The sequence below is a fragment of the Cavia porcellus genome, unplaced genomic scaffold, assembly GCF_034190915.1.
Source record: "Cavia porcellus strain 051 isolate PalLab524CR breed Dunkin Hartley unplaced genomic scaffold, mCavPor4.1 scaffold_2, whole genome shotgun sequence".
Classification (NCBI taxonomy): Eukaryota; Metazoa; Chordata; class Mammalia; order Rodentia; family Caviidae; genus Cavia; species Cavia porcellus.
This window is the reverse complement of record NW_026947485.1, coordinates 452020-476855: the sequence shown is the minus strand read 5'-3', so window position 1 is coordinate 476855 and position 24836 is coordinate 452020. Positions and strand designations below refer to the sequence as shown.

General features: G+C 38.7%; 1 protein-coding gene and 1 long non-coding RNA gene across 11 annotated transcripts in view; one reads left to right on the top strand and one right to left on the bottom strand.

The window, feature by feature from the left end:
* Window positions 1-1627: 1627 nt before the first annotated feature.
* On the bottom strand, window positions 1628-15571 carry LOC134473292 (uncharacterized). Its single transcript, XR_010043489.1, has 2 exons — window positions 13012-15571; window positions 1628-5185 (listed from the first exon to the last, which is right to left on the bottom strand). It is a non-coding gene; the product is annotated as an uncharacterized LOC134473292 (long non-coding RNA).
* Window positions 15541-24836, top strand: part of Dmtf1 (cyclin D binding myb like transcription factor 1) — a 41132-nt gene continuing 31836 nt past the window's right edge. For 6 of the 10 annotated variants that reach the window (XM_063237252.1, XM_013152411.3, XM_063237228.1 and 3 more), the window contains exons 1-4: window positions 15541-15685; window positions 21159-21272; window positions 22446-22562; window positions 24216-24338. In XM_063237252.1, coding sequence (XP_063093322.1) covers window positions 22454-22562; window positions 24216-24338 — 232 coding nt within the window. In that variant the 5' untranslated portion in view covers window positions 15541-15685; window positions 21159-21272; window positions 22446-22453. Of the gene's footprint in view, window positions 15686-16223; window positions 16420-21158; window positions 21273-22445; window positions 22563-24215; window positions 24339-24836 lie in introns of those variants that run through there. The other 4 variants (XM_005003647.4, XM_013152410.3, XM_013152412.3 and 1 more) reach the window with 4 other exon arrangements.

Genomic DNA, 24836 nt, shown 5'->3' with positions numbered 1-24836 from the left:
TTCATCTTTCTGAAATTTCAAAGCTAACAACAGAACCCCCACACCATCTGACCAATACATTTTCTTTAACTACCACATACATTCAGGCAAGTTATAGTTCAATGCTCCTGCTAGGCAACGTTCTTCATCTTTAGAGGTTTTACTATTTTGTGATGTGATATTTTCAAAACTCAAATACTCCATAGGCTTCTAAAGTCTCTCTGAAAAGAAAGGGAGCTCATCTTCAACCCCAAATATTCATCACACACAGTCATCTTGAGTGTCATAAATTCTTCCTTCACATATCTTCAAAGTATTCTTTGGTCAGGATACTGTTCTAAACCAAACAGTGTGTGTAGGGCGGAGGAGTTGACCAGGAAGTGTCAGCATTTGAACGTGCAATTTGTTTAGCCATAACCAGTCCCCAGACAACAGGCCAGAACCTCAAAACACATGCATAATGAAGGAAAGGATAATAAAATCAAGACACATCAGAAACAAGAAAAGCAACTGGAAGTCATGATCCTTGAGTAATGAAACCAGGAGCATAATGACTGGTCAGAAAACTGTAGGCAGGAACTAAGAGTCATGGGGGCACACTGGTATCAGTGTCTATGTAAAAGGTGCTTGTTGGAGTTTATTTGCACAAGGATAGCACTTACCAAAATGCTGGGCTGGATCACCAGGTTGGATCACGGACAGCCAGGAGAAGGACTGGCCATGGAACTGAAGAGGAAGAGCAAGGAAGGTAGGACAAACAACAAGAGGTCATGTCCCTCAGAGGCTTAAGAACTCACCTGCTTTGTGTGTTAGAAAGCCCTTCTGCCAAGGCAAAAAGACATTGGCATAGTGTGACTGGTCAGTGCATGTAACTGGAGCAATCTGTATTCCTAGCTAGAGGGAGAGGTGAGCAAGGAAAAGGGCAAATCAGAAGAGGAAGAACCATTTACTAAGTGAAGCTTTTAGTCAAGATTCCACACTGGATCTACAGTGATTTTCCAAACAAACATCCTGTTCTACCCTGATGGAACTGTTGAGAAAAATCTGTGGCCTGGAAATGGTTGAGAAATTAATAGGATATATTCCATGGGTGGCATTCTTTCTACAATATTTCTGAGGAAGGTGCAGAATTTAAATTATCATGAGTGCATATTAGATAAATCCAGATGGAAGGACATTTTACACAGTAACTGGCTTGTAATTTTCATAAGTTTCAAGGTCATAAAAGTCAAGGAAAGCCCAAGAAGGAGGCTAGAGAAACAAGACAAACATGATTTTGGAAAGGATTCTTCTTTTTATAAAGTACACATTAGGATAACTAGTGAAATTTGAATGATCTGAGACCTAGTTGATACGATATGTCAACGATAGCTATGGGAGAAGGACACACGGACCTTCCTGGGCTGTAGTGCATCATCAGCAACCTACTTTCAGAGAGTTTAGAAGAGCTCATGACACTACACTTGCAACTTTTCTCTCAGCTTGATATTAATTCTGTTTTGAATTTTTAAAAAACACAGTGAGGAAAATCTATGTACATTATTAATTTTAAGTCTTCAGTACTTATGAATAAAGAAACTGACTTTCAAGTGTAAATTAACTTGCCCAAGGGTAAATAACTAAGCAGTGACAGAATATGACAATAAAGTGGAAATTTTCAGGCTAGTTTTATAAAGATCTCTCCCTGCAGGAGACAATTCTACTATGTTATTTTGGGTCATTTAAAATTGTCCAGTCCATGATCTCAGACCTTACAAGAGCTTCTGTCTTCAAAGCTGACTTTAAATCTAGTTTCTGGTTCCATTCTTGCTGTGATGTTCAAAGTAGGCAGAGAGAGGTCTTTAATCACTTTGGGTTTAGGTCACTTAAATCCAGTTCTCCAGAAATGGTGGGGAGAGGCTGGGAATGAGAGATGTCAAGTAAGGAAAGGGTTCTTCTTATTCAATATAACTGTCTTTGTTTTTACACGTTCCACTTCCACTTTCTATATCACCTCTCCTCAAGGGACAGGCTGGAAGCGTAGTATGTTCTGGGAGAAAGGACTGCATCTCCTTCTTCCAAACTGATGTAATGACATGCCCACAGATCATTCTTTGCATTTTCACATATTGTAAAGAGTAATTTGCAAATGCAGTGTTTCCATAGTGTTCTCTGAATGCATTCTGCAAGATCTTGATTCTAATTTAATATCCTTTCGTTCTTGTCAACAGTTCATCTAAGTGCTGGCATCTCTCCCAAGCAGCATATGCTCCATATTTGTTCTTGCTTCAATAACTATTTGAGAAAACAATGACTAGCTATTAATTTGCCATTTGCCAATAAATATGGTGAATTTCTTTGACTATCAGTCTTGTCTCTGATGCTCACACTAAGATATTAGAAAGTCTTGTGTCCTTTTGGGTCAATGTGCTGAGCCTCAATCTTGTGCCTTCCTCTTTCATCATTCTCTACTGGTCTCAAGCATTTTAAAAGCTCATTCTACTGCACTCCTGATAGATTATAAAATTTTCTCACTTCAGACTTTGTGAACATGTTCTTTCAGTTATAATAACATAGTCAAAATCTGTCTTTCCCCGATGATACTTTTAGCCTTGAAACCTGCTTAATGGGTTAATTTTTTATTTTCCCCAATTCATATAACAAGAAAGCTAAGCCCTTCTTTGCTTCTTTTGACCTTTAATTGTCCTCAGGCAACTTCCCCTTTGACTTACACACTGCACTCCATCTTGTTCAACTGAACTTTCTTAGCTTCATGATCCATGTACTGGATCTAAATGATCTCAGGTGCATCTAGACCTATAATTATAGAATAATGTCATGATAATTGTGAATTCATCCAAATCACAACAGCTTAGACTCCTGTTTCATGATTACTGGGTTTTTCTACCTTGTGGAGTGCTCCTCAGTTAACTGCTTCCTCCATGTCTTCCAGTCATCTGGTGTGCTACAATTGCCACATCATGTTTTCCATGCTCTCTAGACCTCCTTCTCTAGTTCTCTCGAGTTTATAAACATTGCTCTTGAAGCTGCCTACAGTGAAAATATTTTCCCAGTCCTACTGATGGTTTCTGAGAGGAAAATTCCTTTGAAAAGTGCAGTCTATGAGGTGGATATAACTCAGTGGCAAATGGCCACCTGGCAAGCACAAAATCCTGAATTCAATTCCCAGTCACCACCCCCCACCAAAAGTGTAGCCTAAGTAGAAACAGATATATAGAAAGTTTGCATCATTAAAACTCACAGAAATAAAAATACAAACCAAACACAATGAGATGCCATTTCAATCCGGTTACAGTGGCTACTGTCAAAAACACAAAAAATACAAATTATTGGCAAGGAGACACAAAAAGCATAAGTCCTTTATACTGTTTGTGGGAATATAAATTATAGAGAAGTGTAAAAGTTTTTTTAAAATGCTAGAAATAGAACTGCCGTTAGATTCAGCAACCCCATACTGACAAATGTCCAGGGAAGTGAAAACTGTGTCAAAGGCATTTCTGCACTCTCATGTTTACGGCAGCATAATCCATGATGTGCAAACCATGTAACCAGCCCATCAGTGGATTAATGGGTTAAGAGCCATGACAGTATGAAAAGGAAAAGCAAACAAGATGTGGGAAGGAAGAGCCATCAAGATGGGAGATGGAAGACACACCAAGATGGGGGAAGAGTCATTAAGACCGGAAGGAAGAGACATCAAGATGAAGGGGCTGGGGATTTAGCTCCTGCCTTGCAAGCAGGCAGTCATGAGTTTAATCCCTGGTACCGATAAAAAGGAAAAAGACAAAAAAAAAAAAAAAAGATGGCAGAAGGAAGAGATATCAAGGTCAGGGAAGGACATGCCACCGCAGTCTCCAAAGCACTGTGTAACATACTTCCCAAACAGAGGGAAATAGATATTTTCCTTCCAAACCTAGAGGATGTGATTCATAACTTTTAAGATTTTGTTAGAATTGAGTTTCTCCTTTTAAACAATTGGAAGAAATAGAACTATATGCTTGGATTTCTATTCAAAATTTTATGAAAATAAAAGGATTTAAGAATATTGGACTCTAATCCTAAGAGGATATGGAAATGGTATGAATACCCCAGTCAGTTGCAAACCACTTACCCTACAAGAATTGAATTTTCTGTCTTCTTTGACAAATACATGAAAAACTTAAAAATTGTACATATAGGCTGGACACCATGTACTGTTTCATTGCATGTAAGCACCACAGGATGAGAAGGTCAGGCTGAACATGAATCTCCTCAAACTTTGTCATTTTTCCATCAGAACTTTCAAGATCCTTTCTTCTAGCTTTTGGATGGCCATCATACAGTACAACAGCACATCAGAACTTCCTTCTCCTTTCAACAGTAACTTTTCCCTACCTCTCTCTCCACTTCCTCTTCCTGTTCTCTGGTAATCTCACCATACTCTCAACTTTTATGAGATCAACTTTTTTAGATTCTGCATATGGCTGAAATCATATGGTCCTTGTCTTTCTGCACCTGGCTCATTTCACCTACCATAATAATCTTCAGTTATATCTGTATTGATGCAAAGGACAGAATTTAATTTTTATGGTGGAATAATATTGGACTATGTACATGTACCACATTCTCTTTATTCATTAGTTGACAGTTACCAGAAAGTTCCCATTTCTGGCCAGTATAAATGTGCTGCAGTGAATGTGGGAGTGCAGACATCTCTTTGGTAGGCTGATTTACTTCCTTGGATCTGTAGCCATAGTGGGACTGCTGGATCCTAGGGTGATTCTAATTTTTACTGATTTGAAGAATTCCCACACTGCTTTCCATAATGGCCAAACCAATTTACATTTCTGCCAACAGTGGATCAGGTTAAGCAACCTAATTTTGAAATTCCTATTGCATAATTAAAGTTGTTATGGTGAAGATATAGGTAGGAAAAACCTAGCAGGAAAAAGTTTCAGGTTCTTTTCAGGTTTACCCACCGAAGGAGACAGATTTCTAATACAGTATTAACTATGATCCACAGCCATTTGTAACATTAGGTCGGAGGCTTTTCATAGCGTGTGTCTCTTCAGCAACTGGTCAACAAGGCAAGGCAGCACGGGCTTTTTTCAGAAGAGATTCCTGAGAAAACACAGTACTAGTTCAACATTGGAAGTGTTTTCAGTAGAGACTGATTCTGTAGCAGATGGCTCTTTGGCAAAGAAAAGAAGGAAAAGGCAGCAGCGTCCTGTGAAAACAAAAACAGAGCTTCTCCAATTACTATGGGATAAAGACAAAAGGTATCACTTTATTTCAGACAGTGACTATGATAACCTTATGCCTTTCTGTGCCAGGTTGAACCAACACAGACCAAAGTTAGGCATAAATATAAACTTGTGGTGGGAAACATAAAACACAGAAGAAATACAATGCTGATTCTCTGCTAAAATCATCTACCTTCCTACCCTAGGTTTGTTAAAATAGCATATCTGCTGCAATGGCTGTAATTTGAAAATATGATTATATATAATAATATTATGAAGTCTAAACAGACAGTCCATAGAGACTGCCTTTCTAATTCTATCAATCACCATTTTATTAAATTAAAAATTATAAATATCATATTTCTTCACAAGGTCTGTCTATTTATGATGCAGTCATTATGAAAAACATACTACTATGATTTGGAATTTAATTTGGTATTGCTGTATTTAATACAGTGTATATATTTTTAATTAGATAGGCATTAAAAGATCAGACTGATATTTTAGGTGAGTAACCTGCTTGACTATGGTGGGGTTTGTTTGTTGTTTTGGCAGTACTGTACTGAAGATTGAACCCAAGACCTTTGCACTGAAGTACATCTCCAGCCCTTTTGAAAAACTTTTTATTTCAGGCCCTGCTGAGCCTCTAAATTGTCCAGGTTGGGCTGAAGTTGAAGGTCCTCCTGCCTCAGGCTCCCAGAGAGCTGAGATTACAGACAAGATGTGGACTCATGTCTTTGGATTTAGATGTAAACATGATCCAAAAATACTTTAGCTTTCATGCAATTACTAGCATCTGTTATACATAATAGAAGGGAATTCTTTAAGAGGAAATATCTCTTTACCTACTACTCAAAATGCTCTCCAGTTACATGAAAGCCAGCAATTTTCAAGAAGAAAGAAGTACATTTTTAGAAATGGAACTTACTATATCCCTCTTCATACTCATTGGCAATAGATTGCCATTTTGGAATTCACCTTAAAATAAACTGAAACAATATCTAGACGTCCTCTGCCTGCTGTCACAGGCTAATGTCGATATGTTAAAAACATTCTTGATAACCAAAACCTTTTCTTCACTGCAACAGACTTCTTGCCTAACAAATCCTATACAACAGTAAAACACACACAAATGCTCACACAAATGACAACAGTATTCTTGCCTCATCATTCCTTTTTTGTTATTTATTCTTTGTTGTTTGGGATAAACACAAATAATATCTTCCACTTTTAGAGAACTTAATACTTGTTAGACACACATTAGTGTGTTGACTAAGCAAGACCAATGGACACTGGGCCACTTTTCCTAATATTTACAATTTTATCTAATGACACTAAGTGATTTGATTTGTATTATTTTTTAGTCTTGATTAACTTGTTAATCATGAGCAAAGTTTACAGGTAATTGCCAGGAATTTAGTGAATTAATATGTTAATCAAAAAACTTTGAACTTCCGCCAGAATGTTTATTGTCTATTCCTATTTATTTATTTATTTTGGCTTTTTCATTTTTATCGGTACCAGGGATTGAACTCACAACAGCCTGCTTGCAAAGCAGGTGCTTATGCCGCTGAGGTAAATCCCCAGCCCCTATTGTCTATTCCTAAAGAGCTGGAATTTTGTCTTTTCACCTCCACCACAATTTCTGTGCCTCAAATGGTGCTCCACACAAAGGAGGTGCCCAGAAAATGTGCTGGATGAAATGAGAAAACTGCTGGCACCAATGTGCAAATTCCTCAGGAGCTTTAAATGTCATGGAAACTCCTTGTTTCTTTCTCTATCACAGCACATTCTATCCATGGAAATTAGACATACATTGGCTGGAGGAGAAAGCATCAAATTCAGAATAAGTTTTTAAATGCTAGAGAGCTTTGTCATGTTTAGATTGCAAAGCACAATGCCTGTTCCTTCAGTTTATTATCTCTGAGGTCTTGTCTGCTGTGACACATAACTAGACATCCAAGCCCCCAGATTGCCATCTGTGGGAACATCTGTGGGGAAAAAAAAAAAAAAAAAAAAATATATATATATATATATATATATATATATATATATTGCTGAACAATAGGGACATCTGCTGGTTAACATGACATGTTCTCTTACAATATTGCATCGAGATAAACAAGACATGAGCAATAAGATTTAGAATGATACCAAATGTGCGACATTGTTAAAATAACCTTCCACTTGAATAACAATAGGATCTAGTATTTGTTTGTTTTGTTTTAGTAATGTCCAGGTAGTGAAAATTAGAACTGTCCTGGAGATAGCAGCTGTTGCAAGATAGAAACAGCTGGTTCCTGGTTCTTCTGATTTAAGACACTTCTGGATTAATATATTTGCTTTTGATACCAGCAAACAATATAAGGTATTATACTGCACAATGACAAGCACAGCAATAGCAGGCTGCCACAGGGCTCCATTATGTCTCCAGACACATGAGACACAAGCTGATGCTTGCAATGGCAGGGATGCTGCATAGCCCTCGAGAAGATGGAAACTCTGTATGGAATATGTCACGTATGGGTGAACCTTGAAGACATAACATGAAATAAAATGTCAGTCTCAGAAAGACAAATACTATGATTCCACTTAAATGAAATCTGAAATAATCAAATTCATAAACTCAAGGGTCAAAACAGAGGCTACCACAAGTTGAGGAGTCGAGGAAATGGGGAGTTTCCCATCAACAGGTAAAATTTCCAGCAAGATGAAAGCTCTAGAGATCTGCTGTGTAACATTCATACCTGCACTCAAAAGTAGTGTATAGTACATTTAAAAGTTAGCAAGAGGGGAATAGTAAGTATCCTTACCACAATACGATAAACTTTTAAGGACTGAGTTGACATCTCAGGAGTCTTAGGTAGTGCATACTCTCACCATTTTATAATTATCGGACCAGTTGCTTTCTACAAACACGCTCTTCTTGCACTAGGTATTCAAATGCCTTTCGGACTCCACCACCTACTATGGTGATTTTTCCTTTCCTTTCCAGATTCTTTTTAAATGTTTTCTCAGGAAGTCCTGCTCTCAATACTCTACATAAAATGTTTTTAGAAACTTTTGCTTTCACTGGATAGGAGTATGCTATAGCATAGCAACTTTTCATAAAAGTAATTTCATCAACATTTAATCACTGATGAGATTCATGAAAATGTTACTGAAAAGCTTGAGTCCAATAGAGGTAATCATAACTAGCAAGTGCAGATCTATGTACCTACCTACCTACCTATTATGGTTTATATCTAGATGTCCCTCCAAAGCCCCATGATCTCATAGTAGAATTTTGGGAGGTGACTAGGTCATGAAGACATGATACTCATCCCTGGATTAATCCACGGATGAGTTTATAGCTGAATTTCTGTTAGGAGGTGTGATATGGTCTGAAGAGTTGGGCCACTAGGGGTGTGGCTGAGAATGGTTTATCTTTTCCTTGCAACTCTCCCCCACTTTGCTTCCTCTGCCTCCTCCTTCCCTCTCCCCATCTCTCTCTCCATACTTGCCATTACACTGTGAGCCAGGCCTTTCCACCACACCACCCTGCCTTGCAACCTGCTGGATATGGGACTGAAACCTTTATAAATTGTGAGCCAAAATAAATCCTTTCTTCTTTAAATTGCAAATCTCAGGTATAGAAAGTGAATAAGACACTATCTATCTCTAGAAATATTTACTGTGTTATAAATACCTTTATACTTTGTTTTGAATAGAAATAGTTCTCATGCTTTTTCTACAAAACATTGAATCCTTAATTAGATAATATTTAAAATCTCATGCATTCCCTATATACATATTGATTGAGTAGTGAGACAGATATAACTGCAGGGAGATGTTCTATGATTCAAATTGTGTTATGGGCAGTCTGTACCTTTAATTATTCAAGATAGAGGTACAGAAATGTTACATCCATTTTTAAAATTACTGATACTGATATATGTATTTTTAGTTTCCAGCTATGGTTCTTGGCTCATAACCCCTCCAAAGGAAGGCCATGAAACATTGAACGTCTTTTCACCAACATGAGCAATAGAAGCTCTCGTCTTACCAAAATTTTTGTCTGGGAGCTGGTCATAAAGAAATTCTCTGACCAATCTTATGTCACAGTAGATGATAAGAGCCCCTATTTTGGAAGGAGACCTACTTTGCACCCATGAGCAATGTGTGCTACACAGAGAGGTCAGGCAGGTCTTGTTGGGTTCCCACTAAGCCCATCCATTTTAGATCACATCTCCTTTTGTCCAGTCACTTGTCTAAGTGGCTGTATATGCTTCAGTTACACCTGTGTGAAGAGCCTCCATCAGAAGCCAAGGCAGCCTTCACAGAGCTCCTAGACAGTGAGATATGTGGACATTCCTGAAGCACGGTATGGAAGTTCTGTGCCCCTTCTTCCATGTCTTTCCTATGCATCTCTTCAACTGAAACTTGTAATATTCTTTATTTTTTTGTGGCTACCATAGTGTTTCTTTTTTTCTTCAAAATAGTTGTCCATACCTTTACACACAATAATTTCAAACATAACAAAATAGTATAAAACCAATCAAAAGAATGAAAGCATTACAGGACTCCAAAACCAGATAACAGGAAATGATCAATGGTTACTACAATGTCTCATTTTCTTCAAAAGAGTTGCCCATACCATCACACATAATAAAATCAAACAAAACAATAAAACCAATTAAATGAAAGGACTTCAAAACAAAATAGGAAACCAACCATGATTACCATAATACATCCCATTATGTTCAAAATAGCTGCCCATACTATCAGAAACAGTAAAATCCAACAAAACAAGACAGAACAAAGCCAGACCTAAAAGAATTATGAAAATGAGTTCAAGACAAGACAATAAGAAATTAACCAGTAGTTACTATCTTTTCCTATCACTTTTACAATATCTATTTTGCTTTTTGGATACCATTAACTTGTTTTTTATGGTAGGGTTCATCCATATGAGTTCAAATTGTTTTGCCCATCAACATGATTTCCAGTTTCATCCATTCACCTACAAGAGCCTCAAGATTATTCTACTTTATGGCTGGGTAGCTTTCCAGGGAGATGGTATTGTATGAAAATACCCATATCTCTTTTATCCATTCTGCAGTTGATGGGCAAGTTACCCTTGCTATTTTTCTGGTCTCCTGTCACATGGAACAATTGTTTTCTCTCCTTTGATTTTCAGTCTGTTTCAGGTTAAATGTTTTTCTAGTATATATTGATGGATCTTGTTTCTTGATCCACTCTCCCTGTTTCTTTTTATTGCTGAATTGAGGCCATCTACATTAATGGTTACATGCCATGCTATCCTTCTGCTGTTGGTCCTCCACTTTTCCCCTTCATTCAGTTGCCTATCTTGTTTGGCGATCTTCCTCTGCTGCTGTTCCTGGAACCATGGTCATCTTTCTCTCTCTCTAGAACATCCTTTAGCACTCTCTGTAGGATTGGTTGAATTCCTTCAGTTGTTCTTTATCATGGAAGTATATTATTTTTCTATCAATTCTGAAAGATAGTTTTTCAGGGTACATCAATCTGGGTTGGAAGTTGTTTTCAGGATCTGAAACACTGCACTCCAAACTCTTCTTGACTGATGATTTGTGTTGAGAAGTCTGCCATGATTCTGATTGGTTTTCTTTTATAGATTACCTGTTTCCTCTAACAGCTTTTAATATTCTGTTCTTGTGCTGAATTTTTGGAATCTTGATTATTATGTTTGGGTGTAGATTTACTTTGGTTATGGCTAACTGGAGTTCTATATTCCTCATTTATCTATATGCCAGATCATTTTCCCATGTTTGGGAAATTTTCTGCTATTACTTTTGTAAATAGCCTTTTAATTTCATTTGTGTTGATCCCTGCTTCTACACTGATACCTATCACTCTTAAATTATGTTTCTCTGCATCATCTTGCAGACTTTGAATTACTTCCTGATTTCATTATTTTTAAGAGATCTTTCCTTTCACAATCACTAGCTATGATCCTGTCTTCAAGGTCAGAAAGTCTATCTTTAGCCTCTTTCAAGTGGTTTTTCTAGCTTTTGATTGACTTTTAAATTTCCTAATTATTGCTTTAAATCTGTTTCTTGCATTGTAATTACTTTCTATATTGTTCATTCAAGGTTTCCATCATTTTCCTATGCTCTTTATCTATGTCATCTTCAGACATGCTGAGCAATTCTTTATGTTTGTGATTTCTCCTTTTACCTGAGACAGTTCTGATTTGACCGATTTTACAGTCCCATGAAATTATTTCTTCAGTTGCTATCCTTTCAGAGATTTCAGGCATGTAATTTCCATTTTCTTCTAGGACTGTATCTCCCAGACTTGCTGTGTGTGGGCCAGAGGTCTGAGATTGCCTTTGCTCCTTCATCTTGACATTCTCCTGGGTTCCTCCCAGCAAGCTGGTAGTGGGGCCCCATGTACTTCCTACTTTTGCAGCCTCTCTGCAGTGTGGGGGAATGGGACAGGCACCTGGATTCCTCTGACCCTAGATTTACAGGGAGGTAGCAAAGCATGGGGTGGGCTTCTCCAATGGCCAGGGGGCACATAGCAGGGGGGCTGCTTTCAGCCTGCATGTCTACACCAGAACTCCCACGATGGTGGCAGGCACACAGGGGTGTGTTTGTCTGATTCTCCTAATGGGAGATGGCTACCTGAAGGAAGCAAGGGCCTCTAATGGTGGCCACAGGTACATGGGGCTTATTTGGCTGCATGTCTCTGCTCCTGCTGGCTGCCCACAGGAAGCAGCTTCCTGGTGACAGTGGCTAGCAGGCTATGATGGGTCTGCTTGCTCTCTGCAATATTCTTTAGAATAAGTCAGTAAATAGAAGGAAATGTTGCCCTGACTCCTGTAAGCCACTCATGTAAGTTCAGAGAACATGGCTGTGAGAATCCCAAGTTACACCTGGTGGGCTTGAAGCACATGTAAAATCACCTGCAACACGTGTCTGGCATAGAGTATGAGTGGAGGGTCCTGTCTTGGGGGCCTGTGCCTATCTTCAGATAGACAGATTTAAAACTGAACTGGACAATACCTAGCTGGCATCTGCTGTAGAACTGAGTTTGCTTGCTGGTAAAAAGCAATTCCCTCACCTCTTGCTTCTTCCATAGAATTATACTAATATGAAAATACTAAAATGAATATGAATATGAAAATACTAATATGAAAATATACTTGTTTTCTCCAAGTAAATACCAGCTGACCTTGGAGAACAGAAGTTTGAAAGAAATTCCTCAAAAGGGGAAACATAATTATAAGAACAAGTGGGACTTTCATTTGGAAATTACAGAGTGCAGGTTTATCTAAGATTTTGCAAAAGTGAATAGCAGCCAAACTAACTTAGAAACAAACCTTAGGCCTTAGTGAAAAGCACCTACCTGGCTGTTTTATGAAAAATGTTGATAATGAGGAACCACTTTCTCCTAAGTATGTCAGTCATTTTGCATGCATAATTACTATTTCATATAAGCTGCTCTTTTGAGTGGTTTTGCTTTTCTGGCTCAGGGGTTTTAGTTTCCATTTCTGATGCTCACTAGTATATTAAACTCTATGAAAAATGTTGCCTACATTCAGGTTAGCTTTCTGTCACTTTGACAAAATATCTGAGAAATTTAAAGGAGAAAAGGTTTATCCAGGCTCCTGGTTTCAGGCCATGGCTTGCTGGCTGTGTTGCTTCTGGGCTATAGCAAGCAGAACATCATGGCCAGCTTGTGTGGCAAAGCAAAGCAGCCACCTCACGGCAGCCAAGAGGCAGCGAGGAACCAAGGAAGGGGCACAGAGAAGATCTGCCCTTCTAGGCTAGCCTCTTTCACTTACCTCAGCCTATACTTCTATCACTTCATAATAATCCTCTGAACCCATCTGTGGAGTTATTGGAATAGTAATTCATCCAGAGCTCTTGAGATAAAATCTTGTTTCATAGTCCCATTCTGCAACATACATGTGTTATGAGGAACATTTCAGAACCACATATAACATGATTCTGGAGAGTAGATCTATCATTCCTATTTTTCAAAAGTAAATAAAGTCTAGAGAAGTGGGGTAACATACTCACCATTAAGTACTGGAGCCAAGATTCACATTCAGGTTTGACTCTAACATGCATGCAACAACGCTACCCTATCTCACCACTTTGCTAACATAAACACCAGTTATGTAATATTAAAAACAAAATGACAGATGTCATAGCTCCAAAAAATGCAGAAAGCACCACAAACTGACAATAAAGCTACTAACAAGATAAAAACATACAGTTTTAATAAACAATGTCCATTGTATTACTCACATTCCCATCATAGGGACAAAATATCTGGCACCTGCAATTTAAAGATGAGCAGTTTAGCTTAGGCTCAGTTTCCCAGGGTTCAGTCTGCTGCTTCCAAGCACAGCACACTGAGAGGCATGTAGGAAACAAATTTGGAAGACAAGAAAACACCTTTCAGGTCACACCTTTAGTGATCCATTGCCTACCACCAGGCTCCACTTCTTAATGTGAGACTTTTGGGGAACATGTTAGATCTAAATCACAATATCCACCTTCTAGTTAAGACTCTGGATGGGCTGGAGATGTGGCTCAGTGATGGAGCTTTTTCCTAGCATGCATGAGGCACTGGGTTTGATCCCCAGTATATATATATACACACACACACACACACACACACACACCCCCAAAAAACCTGGAAATTGGCTGTATTTATTTTCTATAGGAAAAGACTCTTCACTAAGTGTATTTTATGAGCTACAGCAAGTTATTCAGAACACAGGTTTTTGCCACATATTTCTCTCTATTCTTTTTGATTCTTGTCTAAAATGGGATTCATCTGTGGTTAACTGTAGTGATACAAACAGATGCTATAAACACTAAAAGAGTTTAATACCCACGACCTACAAATCTCCAGAAAATGTTGGTACACATTCAAACCCAAGGGCCTATTTAGTTCTTTCACTGATTCTTAGGATCACAGTAAAACAGAGCACGAAGTACAGAATTTCTAAACATTCTGCTCCCTTTCACATGCAGTCTCCTCCACTGTCAATGTCTCCCAGTAGGGTGGTACACAGTGGTGCCTTCACATCCAAGATTTAATAGCTCACTTTTTCTTAGTGAGTATTGAATACAATGCCATTATATGGATATACCAGTTTATTCACCTACTGAAATTCATCTTGATTGCTTTCAAGTTTTGAAAATTATGAAAAAAGGTGCTGCAAATATAGTGTACAAGATTTTATGTAGACTTAAGTATTTAACACATTGGATAAATAACCAGTTTACTGTATCATGTACTAAGAATGCTTATTTTTTTTAAAAAACTGACAAACTGTTTTCCAAAATGGCTCTACCACTTCGCATTCCCATCAGAGATTGAGTTTATTTTTCCACTACCTTGCCATAATGTGCCTTAGTGTTTTTGCTTTTAGTCATTCTACAAGTAGTATCTCATTACTTTATATTCTTTTTAATTTTCGTTAATTGCAACATTTGGGAGATAAATGGTATATAATGGAACTATTGATGAAAACTACGTATATGTGGCTGAAAACCTAAACAGGCAGTCATTTTTCTAGTCATTTCAATGTGGTCTGTTTTTTTTCCTCAATGTCTTTAAATGAACTAGTGTCACAAGTTTTCCAACTACACTTTGTATACAGAGGAAAACAGAATTGCATAAAAATACTGAAACTGCAGAGGAGTAAGAAAGGAAAATCAATTACTAGATATTAACTATTAACTACGTAAAACTGACGATTAACGACACCTTCACACTGCAATGACCCCTGGATGTAAGACGCTTAGTGAAATCTCTGCCGCCCCAGTAGAGAAAGGAAAGCTGAGCACAATTCCTCCAGATTCACCAATCACCAAGCCAAGCATAAGAATGCTTATTTTTTAAAAATACACTTTAAATATAAAGTAATGAGATACTACTTGTAGAATGACTAAAAGCAAAAACACTAAGGCACATTATGGCAAGGTAGTGGAAAAATAATCTTACTGGAGCTGCTATAGGGATCACACTGTCCAGGCTTTGGGATTCTTTAACAGAAAAAAATCGCATTTCGTGAAGATTCAGAAGACTGGCCAGTGCAACTTTCAGGTCCATCTTGGTGTTCTCTGAACGCTCTTCAGATAGCCAGAGCAGAACGCAGAAGCCGAAGCTGTGCCTCCACAAGCACCCTCGCTCAGCACTGTATTTCAGTATGATTGTATACAACAGCCTTATCTTCGCTAGTGCAGCAGTTCCTCTTCAACTTGCAGACCACCACATCTTCCAACCTCGGCCGGAGATTTTTCTCGGGCTCCACTTGGCCGGAAGTGACGCCACAGCGCGCGGGCGGGGCGGGGCGCAGCGCAGTACAGCTCACTTCCGGCACCCGTCGCGTTCGCTCTCGCCGCGGCAGCCACTGTCGCTGCGGCCGCTTCCTCCATCCTGGTATTTTCAGAGCCTCCATCCTGGTTCTTCCCAAGTGCCCGGACCCAAAACAGGAAGTAAGTGCGATGGAACCCTCAGGTCCCGGCCACGGCCGCTCCGCCCCGCCCGCTGCCCGGCCCCTTCCCGCCCGTCGGCTGCGCAGCTATCTGGCTGGCTCTGGGCTCGGCGGCCTTGTCCCTACGCGGGCCGCGCCTCTCCGCGGGCTGGGCGGCGCGGAGAGCGCTGAGCAGGCGGGAAGGGGAAGATGGCGGCGCTCGTGCGCCGGGACCCCCGGGCGGGCGCGGGCCGGAGTTGTTCCGGGAAGGCTGTCCTCTGTTTCGCGGCGCGCCGAGCCGGATCCCCGGCCCCTCGGCGGCTCCGTGCCCGCTGTCGCCTTCGCCGCTGGCCCACACCCCCCCCTCCCCCCGGTGCTCAGTGCGGGGTCTTGGGGCGGGCGCGCCGAGCTCAGGGACCAGACACCTCTCCTAGCACTGCGCGGGCTCCCGGCGAGGTGACTGGGGGTCGCCCGGGACTCTGTGCTCAAACAGCACCGGCCGTGTTCAAAGTGGCCGCCCGTTTTTGTAACGCCACGGTATTGACGCGGGGGTGACGGGTGGGGAGTAGCGGGTTCCTGCCGGACGGCGCGGGCGCTTTCCGCGCACCCGTTCAGGCGCTACGGGGACAGCTGGGAACCAAACGCATACTCTGAAATCGTGTGACTAAGGCTCAGGAGAATGTCATTTGGGACTGGCTGACACCTGTGTCTGAGTCGTGCAACACCACCGCTTTTAGCTTTTTATCTCCAGTTCAAGTAAGAAAATCACCCGTCGCTGTATTCAAAGTTTACGGACACCAAGTCCATTTTTTCTTAGACCTTTTCGTCTCTTTCCGTTGCTAGTATTTCTTGAAGCTGGTTTTAAATTTGATTCAGATAACTTTTTGAGGACTATTATTTTAGTACTCTCACTCTGACGTTCAGACTCCAGCTGCGGTATACACAAGGTTTTAGTTTTTTATTAATAGTTGTATTGTTAAGATTTGATGTGACTGGTTAAGATTTAGAAGAAAAGTAAAATATTAAAGTTAACTTCCTTAACATTACAAAAAATTGTAGTGCTGACTTACTATCACTTTGATGAGAGTGTCAGGTTTTTCCTCCCACTTGCAAAGCACAAAAACTTGTTTCTTACTCCTGTGACTTGTGATGATTTTAAGTTCTGTGTACCTAAGATGCTTTTGTGCTCCACCAGACAAGCTAATCTTCCTCCTGCTATTTTAGTTGATAGGCTTACCCCCAAAATATGCGTTTGAGGTTTGATCTGGAACCTGCAGGTTCTGCGTGAATCGCTCTCTTGGATTGCCATTGTGTTAGGTGGTGGAGCCACAAAGTTATTTGCCCTGCCTTTACCAGCACTTAATCAATGGCACTGGGCATTGGATACTTAAGAGAGATTTAGGTGCATATCCAAGGCAGTTAAAGGAAAAATTATGTACTATATAAACGTTTTTTTGAAGAGAAAAGTTATTTTATTCCACTCAGGGTGTTTTAAAAGGAAGGAGGATATGTATTCACTTGATTGGTAGTCAACTACAGATTGCTTTTACTGATCACTTAATGGATTTGGAGGTCCTAAAAATAACATCTTATTATTTTGAACAGTTGCTTTTGTTATGCTTCGTTGAGTACATGGACTCAAATTAACACTTGTATTAGTGTGTAAACTATTAAACAAGTGTTCCTAAGGATTTACAGCTTGGTATATAGATCTTAAAATAAAGATATTGAGGACCTAGTTCATTTGTCTTAAATTTCCATACCTGTCTAGTGGAAAGACTTTAAAACAACAACATTTAGGGAGGATTCATTCCAGTTTTATATTTTATACCTATAAAGGCTGCCTAGTTAACACTGAGATGTTATCCTGCTTTATCAAAAGTTTTCCTTCTTAGTAGTTCATTGTAGCTTACCATTATAATTTTCAGCATGTTTTTCCGTATTGTAAAGATTCCCTAGAAATTGGGTCAGTTAAAAGCTTTTCAAGTTTCACTTTGAAAGCTTTTTCTGTTTGTAAATGACATGATCACAGAAAATGAAAAAACCCTTTGCCAAGGGTTAGTTATAAATAGGCATAAAATAATATGAAATATGTTTGCTTTCATAAATCATTTCTAAATGTCTTGAAGGTGTTTTTGTTTTGTGAAGAAATTTTTTGTAATAGCAGTCACTAATTGGATTTGCTTGCTTTATTCCATAAAGGTAAATAAAGTTTAAATACTCAGAAAAGTTTTTCCAATTTTTTTTTAAGTTTATGAACTTAAAAGATAGGTCATACTATGATTAAGTACTAGAAAGAAATCAGGAAAAAAAAACACATTGGAAAGCTGTTTATCAATGATTTAATTTTCTTTTCCTTTTGGTCATCCTATATTTTAAAATATCATTTTGGATATGTACACTATTGGGTTATTCTTCCAACCACCAGTGTTTTGTAGTGAAAGGAATAGTAGGTTTATGTGCTGCCACTGTGTGTAGTAGTATCTGATAAGGAAGTACACTTAAAAAATTAACCTGAGTGTAAATCAGAGGAATGTTGTAGTAATTTGTGTTTTCCTTTAAAGAGCTTCTGATGGTTCCTTGTGTAAAAGTGCTCAGATTTGAATGTGAAATTTCAGTGTAGCCATACACACATTATAAGCCTTTAAGTTGGGCACTGGGTGAAAAATAAATTTTTTGGGAGGCAGTATGGTATTATTGCAGGGCCAGGTATGAAGTCTTGTGCCTTAAAATGACCCATATTATTGGGTAATTGTTTTTACTCAAATAAAGACACACAATTCATAAGTCAAGTTGAAGCAGTTGAAATACGAAGTATAGTTAGATTCTATCATTTTAGAACCAAACCATAATGAACATGCTTTATGTTTATTTATCTCCTCAATTGTTTTCCACAAAGTATATAAAGGAACCCATTTCTAGGGGTCTGGAACCATAGTCTAAAGCTTTAGCTCTCAAGTGTGAAGTGTTCCTAATGGGAATTAAAGTCCATATTTATGAAGATGTTCTGTGACTTTTTCTGTTTCCTGACATCCTTGCATGTACCCATATTCAAGATGTAAGAAACCAGTTTTATCTGCCATGAAGATTTTTTATTTATTTTAAAATAAATATAGCTTAAAATAGCTTTCAAATCATTTATGCATTACTAGACAACTCCCCTTTTAACTTTTTTGGTGGGGGGGCACTAGGGATTGAACTCACGACCTCACATTTGCCAGGCAGGCACTGTGCCATTGAGCTGTATCAGCAGCCCTACATCTCTCCTTTTAAGTATTTCCCTAAAGGCAATCCTTATATGCAATAGTGGATATGGTGCTAATGAAAAAAAAATTTAATAACTCAAAAAACAAATATTCAGTAATATTTATTAGATAAATTTAGATATTATTTACTCTTTAAAATATACAATATAAACAAGAGTACTGGAAACTTCTTTCTTTGGTCTCACTGGTCCTTCTGGTCTTCTTTGCTTTTTGTCTCTTGACTCGGAAGTGCACTTTATAGAGAGGGCTCCAGAACTGGGATCTAGGCTGTGTTCTCCAATTGCTCTTGTATTTGCATGCCTCTAACATTTATAAGCATAATCCTACCCTTTTGAGTTCAGTTTAGCTGTCTGACTATAAACTTGGCATCTTCATTTGAGTGCTTTATATCTTACATTTATATGATAATGTTAATGTATGTAAATGGTTTTGTAAGGCTTAAATGTATCAAACTACTCAAATGATCAAACTCAAAGCCTTTGCACTGTCTTGAGAGAGCTCCCCTTCTCTTAGTCTGCACATCTTCATCATCCTTTGCTATCTCTTCTACAATTGGTGACACCTTCCCAAACTATAGTCAGCTTTTGGAAAACATGTCTTTAAGTTATTCCCATGCCCATTTTCCACACTAGTCATAGCCAAAAATGTAAATTATATTTCATAGTTTAAATAAAAGTCCTGTAAGGATTTTCAAGGCCTAGTGTGATCTGCCCCTAAGTGTGTTTTCTTGCTGTGAACTGCTGAAGCAGGATAACTTGATGAAGAAAAGACTGATTTAGCTCACAGTTCTAGAGGCTGAAGTCCACACACTTTGGTGCTGTCTCTGCCCAGGACCTCAAAGCAGTGGCAAGGATATGTGTGGGAGGATGTGAGCATCTGGCTCCTGAGGTCCCTCTGTCCTTGAGGACACCCCCAGCTGACCTCAGGACCTCCCATCAGGCTCTGCCCCTGGCAGCCTGTCACATGCCCCCTGCACCCTGAAACCAGGCTCCCTGCACAAGGCCTAGGAGGACAGACAACCTATACCAGAGCAGCAAGTGACCACTTGACACCTACCCTGAGCAGTTGTGTTTCTGGCTTAAAAGTTTCTTTGAGAATGGAAATGGCAGGGTTGCCAGAAGTAACCTCATAGGTTAAAACAATAAACTTGTGCAACCTTTTTGGAAACCAGATTGTATCATTAAGAGTTCTAAATATTGTTAGGTCCTTAGATCTAGTTTTTAGTTACTAATTTAGTAAAAGAAATAGATTGTCAGAGTTTTTATTTCAGATTTAGGAAAATTAAAAATTGAGGGCAATATAAGTGTCCATAATGAGGGAATTCCTCATGTCACCTTTTTTTTTTTATCGGTACCGGGGATCGAACTCACAATGGAGCGCTTGCAAGGCAGGTGCTTATGCTGCTGAGCTAAATCCCCAGCCCCCATGTCATATTTTTTATGCTCTTGGAGATACATACCTTTTCCACTACAAATTTATTTATGTACAGTAGTTTTCAGATACAGCCATCCTGGCAAAGCGTTCCCATTAGAATTTTGCAAAAATGGAAATTTGAGTCTTAACTTTTGCTGAAACATCTCTGAACTTTAGATTCTATGCCTTGTTTAATAATTTGGCTTTTGGGGATAAAAATGAAAAGACTTTTGAAAGGTATCTATAAAAACCATGTCAGATTTTGAAAGTTTTCATATTTAAGATCTTACTTGTTTATTATTTACTTTTCCTGGCCTGATTATTCACCTGTTGTCCTAAAATGACTTATGAATGAATCAGTATTTATATAATTTTAGCACTTTGAGATGAAATAATGATATTGTAAAGAATTGTTATTTTTATATTTGTTTATATTTTTATAATTGTTATATTTTTATTGTTACATGTTTATATTTTTATGATTGTTATATTTTTATTGTTATATTGTTTATATTTTTATAATTGTTATATTTCTAAAAAGCCTATTAATAGTGTGTTCACGTAGCTAAACCTACATTTTTAAGAGAATATTCAACTGTTTGATGCAGGTCCACTTGGCTCAAGGATCTGGCTTTACCTAGTACATGTAGGAACTCACCATTTCTATCCTTTTTGGAGAATTCCTTCCAAGGCTGATTTCCTAAAGGTTTTTGTAAAAATTTGGCCTCCTGTGGTTTGATTGGGAGAGACTGACACTGTTGGCATACAGTTCTGCCTTGTTCTTAGTCTTACTGTTGAATGCTGTCTCTTTTTCAGAGTGCTGCAGAGATAGGGAGAAATGATCTGGATAACATGAAAGTGATGCTGCTAACCAAGGGACGGCGGCTCGATTGTGAGGGAAGGGCTGCCACTGGTCCCACCATTGTCTAGGTAAGCTGCCCTAAAGACCTCAGCTCCTCATAGCCAAGTTTAGGTATACCTAGACCAAGATTTTCAGTTTCTGCCCAAGGAAAATAGGTTCATTGAAAAGGTAAATAACTGTATATGAATTGATACCATGTGTATAAGAGTCAGTATGGAGTGATTAATTAAACCCAAGCCAAAGTTTAAGTCTTCTTACTCAGTTGGTAAAAAAATACACAGACAAAATCAAAGTATGGAGTATGGAGGCAAGAAGGTCATTGACCATTCAAAGAGTTTTTGACGATTTCAACTAGACTGCTAGTGGTGATTCTTTGGCATGTGTGTGGCAGCAGGCTATTTGTATCATTGAAAGTTCTAAGAGGTTGGCCTTACTGACTATATCATTGATTGGAATCCACTATATTTATCTTTGCCAACCATGAGATAATATATTCCGAGATCCTGCTCATTCATTCTGTCCAGAGCAAAAGTAACTTGCTATATGTTTAAAATAGTATGTCAGTGCTAGGGATTTAACTCAGTGGCATAAGTGCCTGCCTGGCAAGCACAGGGTTGTGAGTTTGATTCCTGGTACTAAAAAATAAAAATAAAATAAAATAAAATGGCATGTCAAGGCACTTTAAACAAGAATTCTGTATTTTAGAAGAAGACCTAACTCCATATATTGAAAACAGTTTTGTCAGTGATGGCTATATACCCTTGTTTAATACTGTGAAGAAAACCCCAGTAAGAATTAGTGTTCCTGTTTTTCAGATAGTAAAGGTTAAATACCTGTAAAACATATTGAGGAAAATAATTTTTAGATCAAGATAAGGTTTTGTGAGTCAGTTGCTAAGCCATTAAGTAAATACCTATATGAAAATATCACAAAATACAACCAAAAAGTAGTTCACATACCTTCATACAGACTCACTTTTGTTCACTGTAGTAAAAGGTACTTTTTTAAAAATGTAAATACTGTTTGTTTGTTTAGAGCAGTCAGGTTTTTGTAGGTTTTTCACCAAATTCTAAATAATGCATTCAGTCTATGAAAGGTGTGTTTGAAACCTGAATTTTCACTGCTGTTTCTCTTCCCATAAAGAATACTGTGGGGTTCTTACGGGTGGGGACAGGCATCGGGCAGCTGATGCTGCTATCTGGAAGTCAGTCCCAGACCCTGACCTGAGCCCATTCTTGCAGATTTGAGTATGAGCACAGAGGAAGAGGACTCTGACACAGTGACAGTCCAGACTGTGAACTCTGTGACGCTGACGCAGGACACTGACGGGAACCTCATCTTCCACTGCCCTCAGCATGGTAGGAGAGTGCAGACCGCAGTCTGCCAGCCTGGGGTGACTGGTTCCACATCTGTGTCCGCCCTGTGATCCAGGCAGACTGAGTAGCCAAGAAGGGGAGAAGGGATGATCCCTGAATTGTCCATCAGTTTTAATTCATGGTTTTTATTTTTATATTTTAAAATGTTCTTTTATATCTTTAAATTTACCATAAATTTCAGCCTTTACTAACTGTTAGCTGTTTTATAAACAGGACCTTTTTGAATTTTCAGGTGTTGATGGACTCTCATATGCTTCTCTATACATTTTGATGGCAGCAGTATATTCAATGTGTCAGAAAATACAGAAATTCTTCTGCCAATACCGATAGACTTTTGGTGTTGGAAACTTACAAAATTTTTCAAAACTGTCTAGGGTTTTACATAAACATCTGTGGTAGTTTAAGAGTTCAAAATCTTGAGGTTTGTGAGTTGATTACTTCTTACCTTTTTTCTTTTGCTTTAGTTTATGTTTACTAATCTAGTTCTGTTGTCTGTTCATGATAGAATAGATACAGATACATAGAGTATATATATGCACCTCCTGGGTTGTTTCATTCAGTTTGGAAGAGGTTGGTTCTTTTTTTTTTTCAGTACTGAACATGGAGGCACGGAGCCTTTTTACAAAGCTACATCCCCAGCACTTTTTTATTTTTTATTATGAGTCAAGGTCTCCCTAATTTTCCCAGACTGGACTTGAATTTGCAGTTCTCTTGCCTCAACTTCCCAGAGTGCTGGGATTACAAGCATGTGCTACCACAGTCCTGTGGTCACCTTAAATTTCACATATCTAAAATAGTCCTTTCACATACTTCCTAATGCTGCTTTGCTTTTTTTCCTTTTAAATAAATGTTCCAAATCATAAATGTAGAGGAATAAGTTCATTCATTTTCCATATTTCTCTCATCATTAAGACTTACTGATGGTCTGATGTTTTTAAGTTCATCATTTCTGTTGTGAGTCTCCTTTTCTTAGTATAAACTTTTTTTTGGATCTGAGTAGTCCTGATAGCCTTTAAGCCAGTCTCCCACCTTTAATTCATCTTTCAAATTGCTGACAAAAATTGGTCATGGTCTCAACAATGTAAGACGCTTTTAAAGCTTCCCATGTTTCATGTGGCTCTGTGCATATTGCTCCCGTTGCTAGGAGGGATGATCGTTTCTCTGGCTTCCTTTTTCTTCCAAGTTGAGATCCCTCCTTCGGGAAACTGTCCTGTGCCTCCCATCTAGATTATATACCCCTCTTCTGTGCTACAATACCCTCTCCATTCCTTCAGCGGTCCCACAGTGCTGTTTGGAAATTGTTGGATCAGTCTTCTCCACTGTATTGTAGGTTTCTTGCAGCCAGGGTAGTCTTCATTGTTCTGTTCCCACTATTAGAGTATACTTGGCTTGCAGTACATATTGTAAATAAATCAATACCCAACCCTTGTCTGTGAATGAGAACGGGAAGCACATTGACAGTGGGCAGAAAGCAAATGGTGTCCTTTAAGTCCCTTTGTACAACCAGACTAAGTGAGCTCATTTAGAAGAAAATTGTTGCAATTCATACTAATTGGAGGGTTTTTTTTCCTTTATTGGTTTATGGTTTGAAGTTTTGAGATAATTCTTTGGCTAACTGCTTTTTCCTTTCCTTAGAAGCTGATGAGATAGACTCAGAAGACGGTACTGACCCTCCGCACAAGAGGCTATGTTTGTCCTCAGAGGATGACCAGAGCATTGATGATTCTGCTCCTTGCATCTCAGTCGTTGCCCTCCCACGTGAGTCACTGTGTTAAAGAACCCAAAATGCTCCTTTTAAAATCATGTTTAAGCTTGCAGGAGATTGACTTGACATATCTAGGCAGGCCTGGACTCTACTTTTCATTTAGTCCAAAAACCTCTTTTTCACTAAGTCTTTATTCCAGGGTTAGCTCTTAAGTCAGTAGTGGCAAACCTGTGGCACATGTGCTACAGGAGGCTGTTTGTAGCATTGAAAGCTCTCAAAGGTTCCCCATCACTGCTCTAAGTGCTTCTAACTATATTGCCTAACTTAATCTCTGCTTTTTAAAAATTCTCAACCTCTTACAGGCTTCATAAGGAATCTGTTCAGACTTTTTTTCACTCATTATACTCTGTCCTGTGTGTTTTTAAATGTATTATTTGTACATCATTTGTTTGTAAAGAGTAAGCTTTTAGCTCAGCAGAATAGTGCAAGCTTGTAATCCCAGCACTCTGACAGGTGAGGTGAGAGAATTACAAGTTCAAGTTCAATGTAGG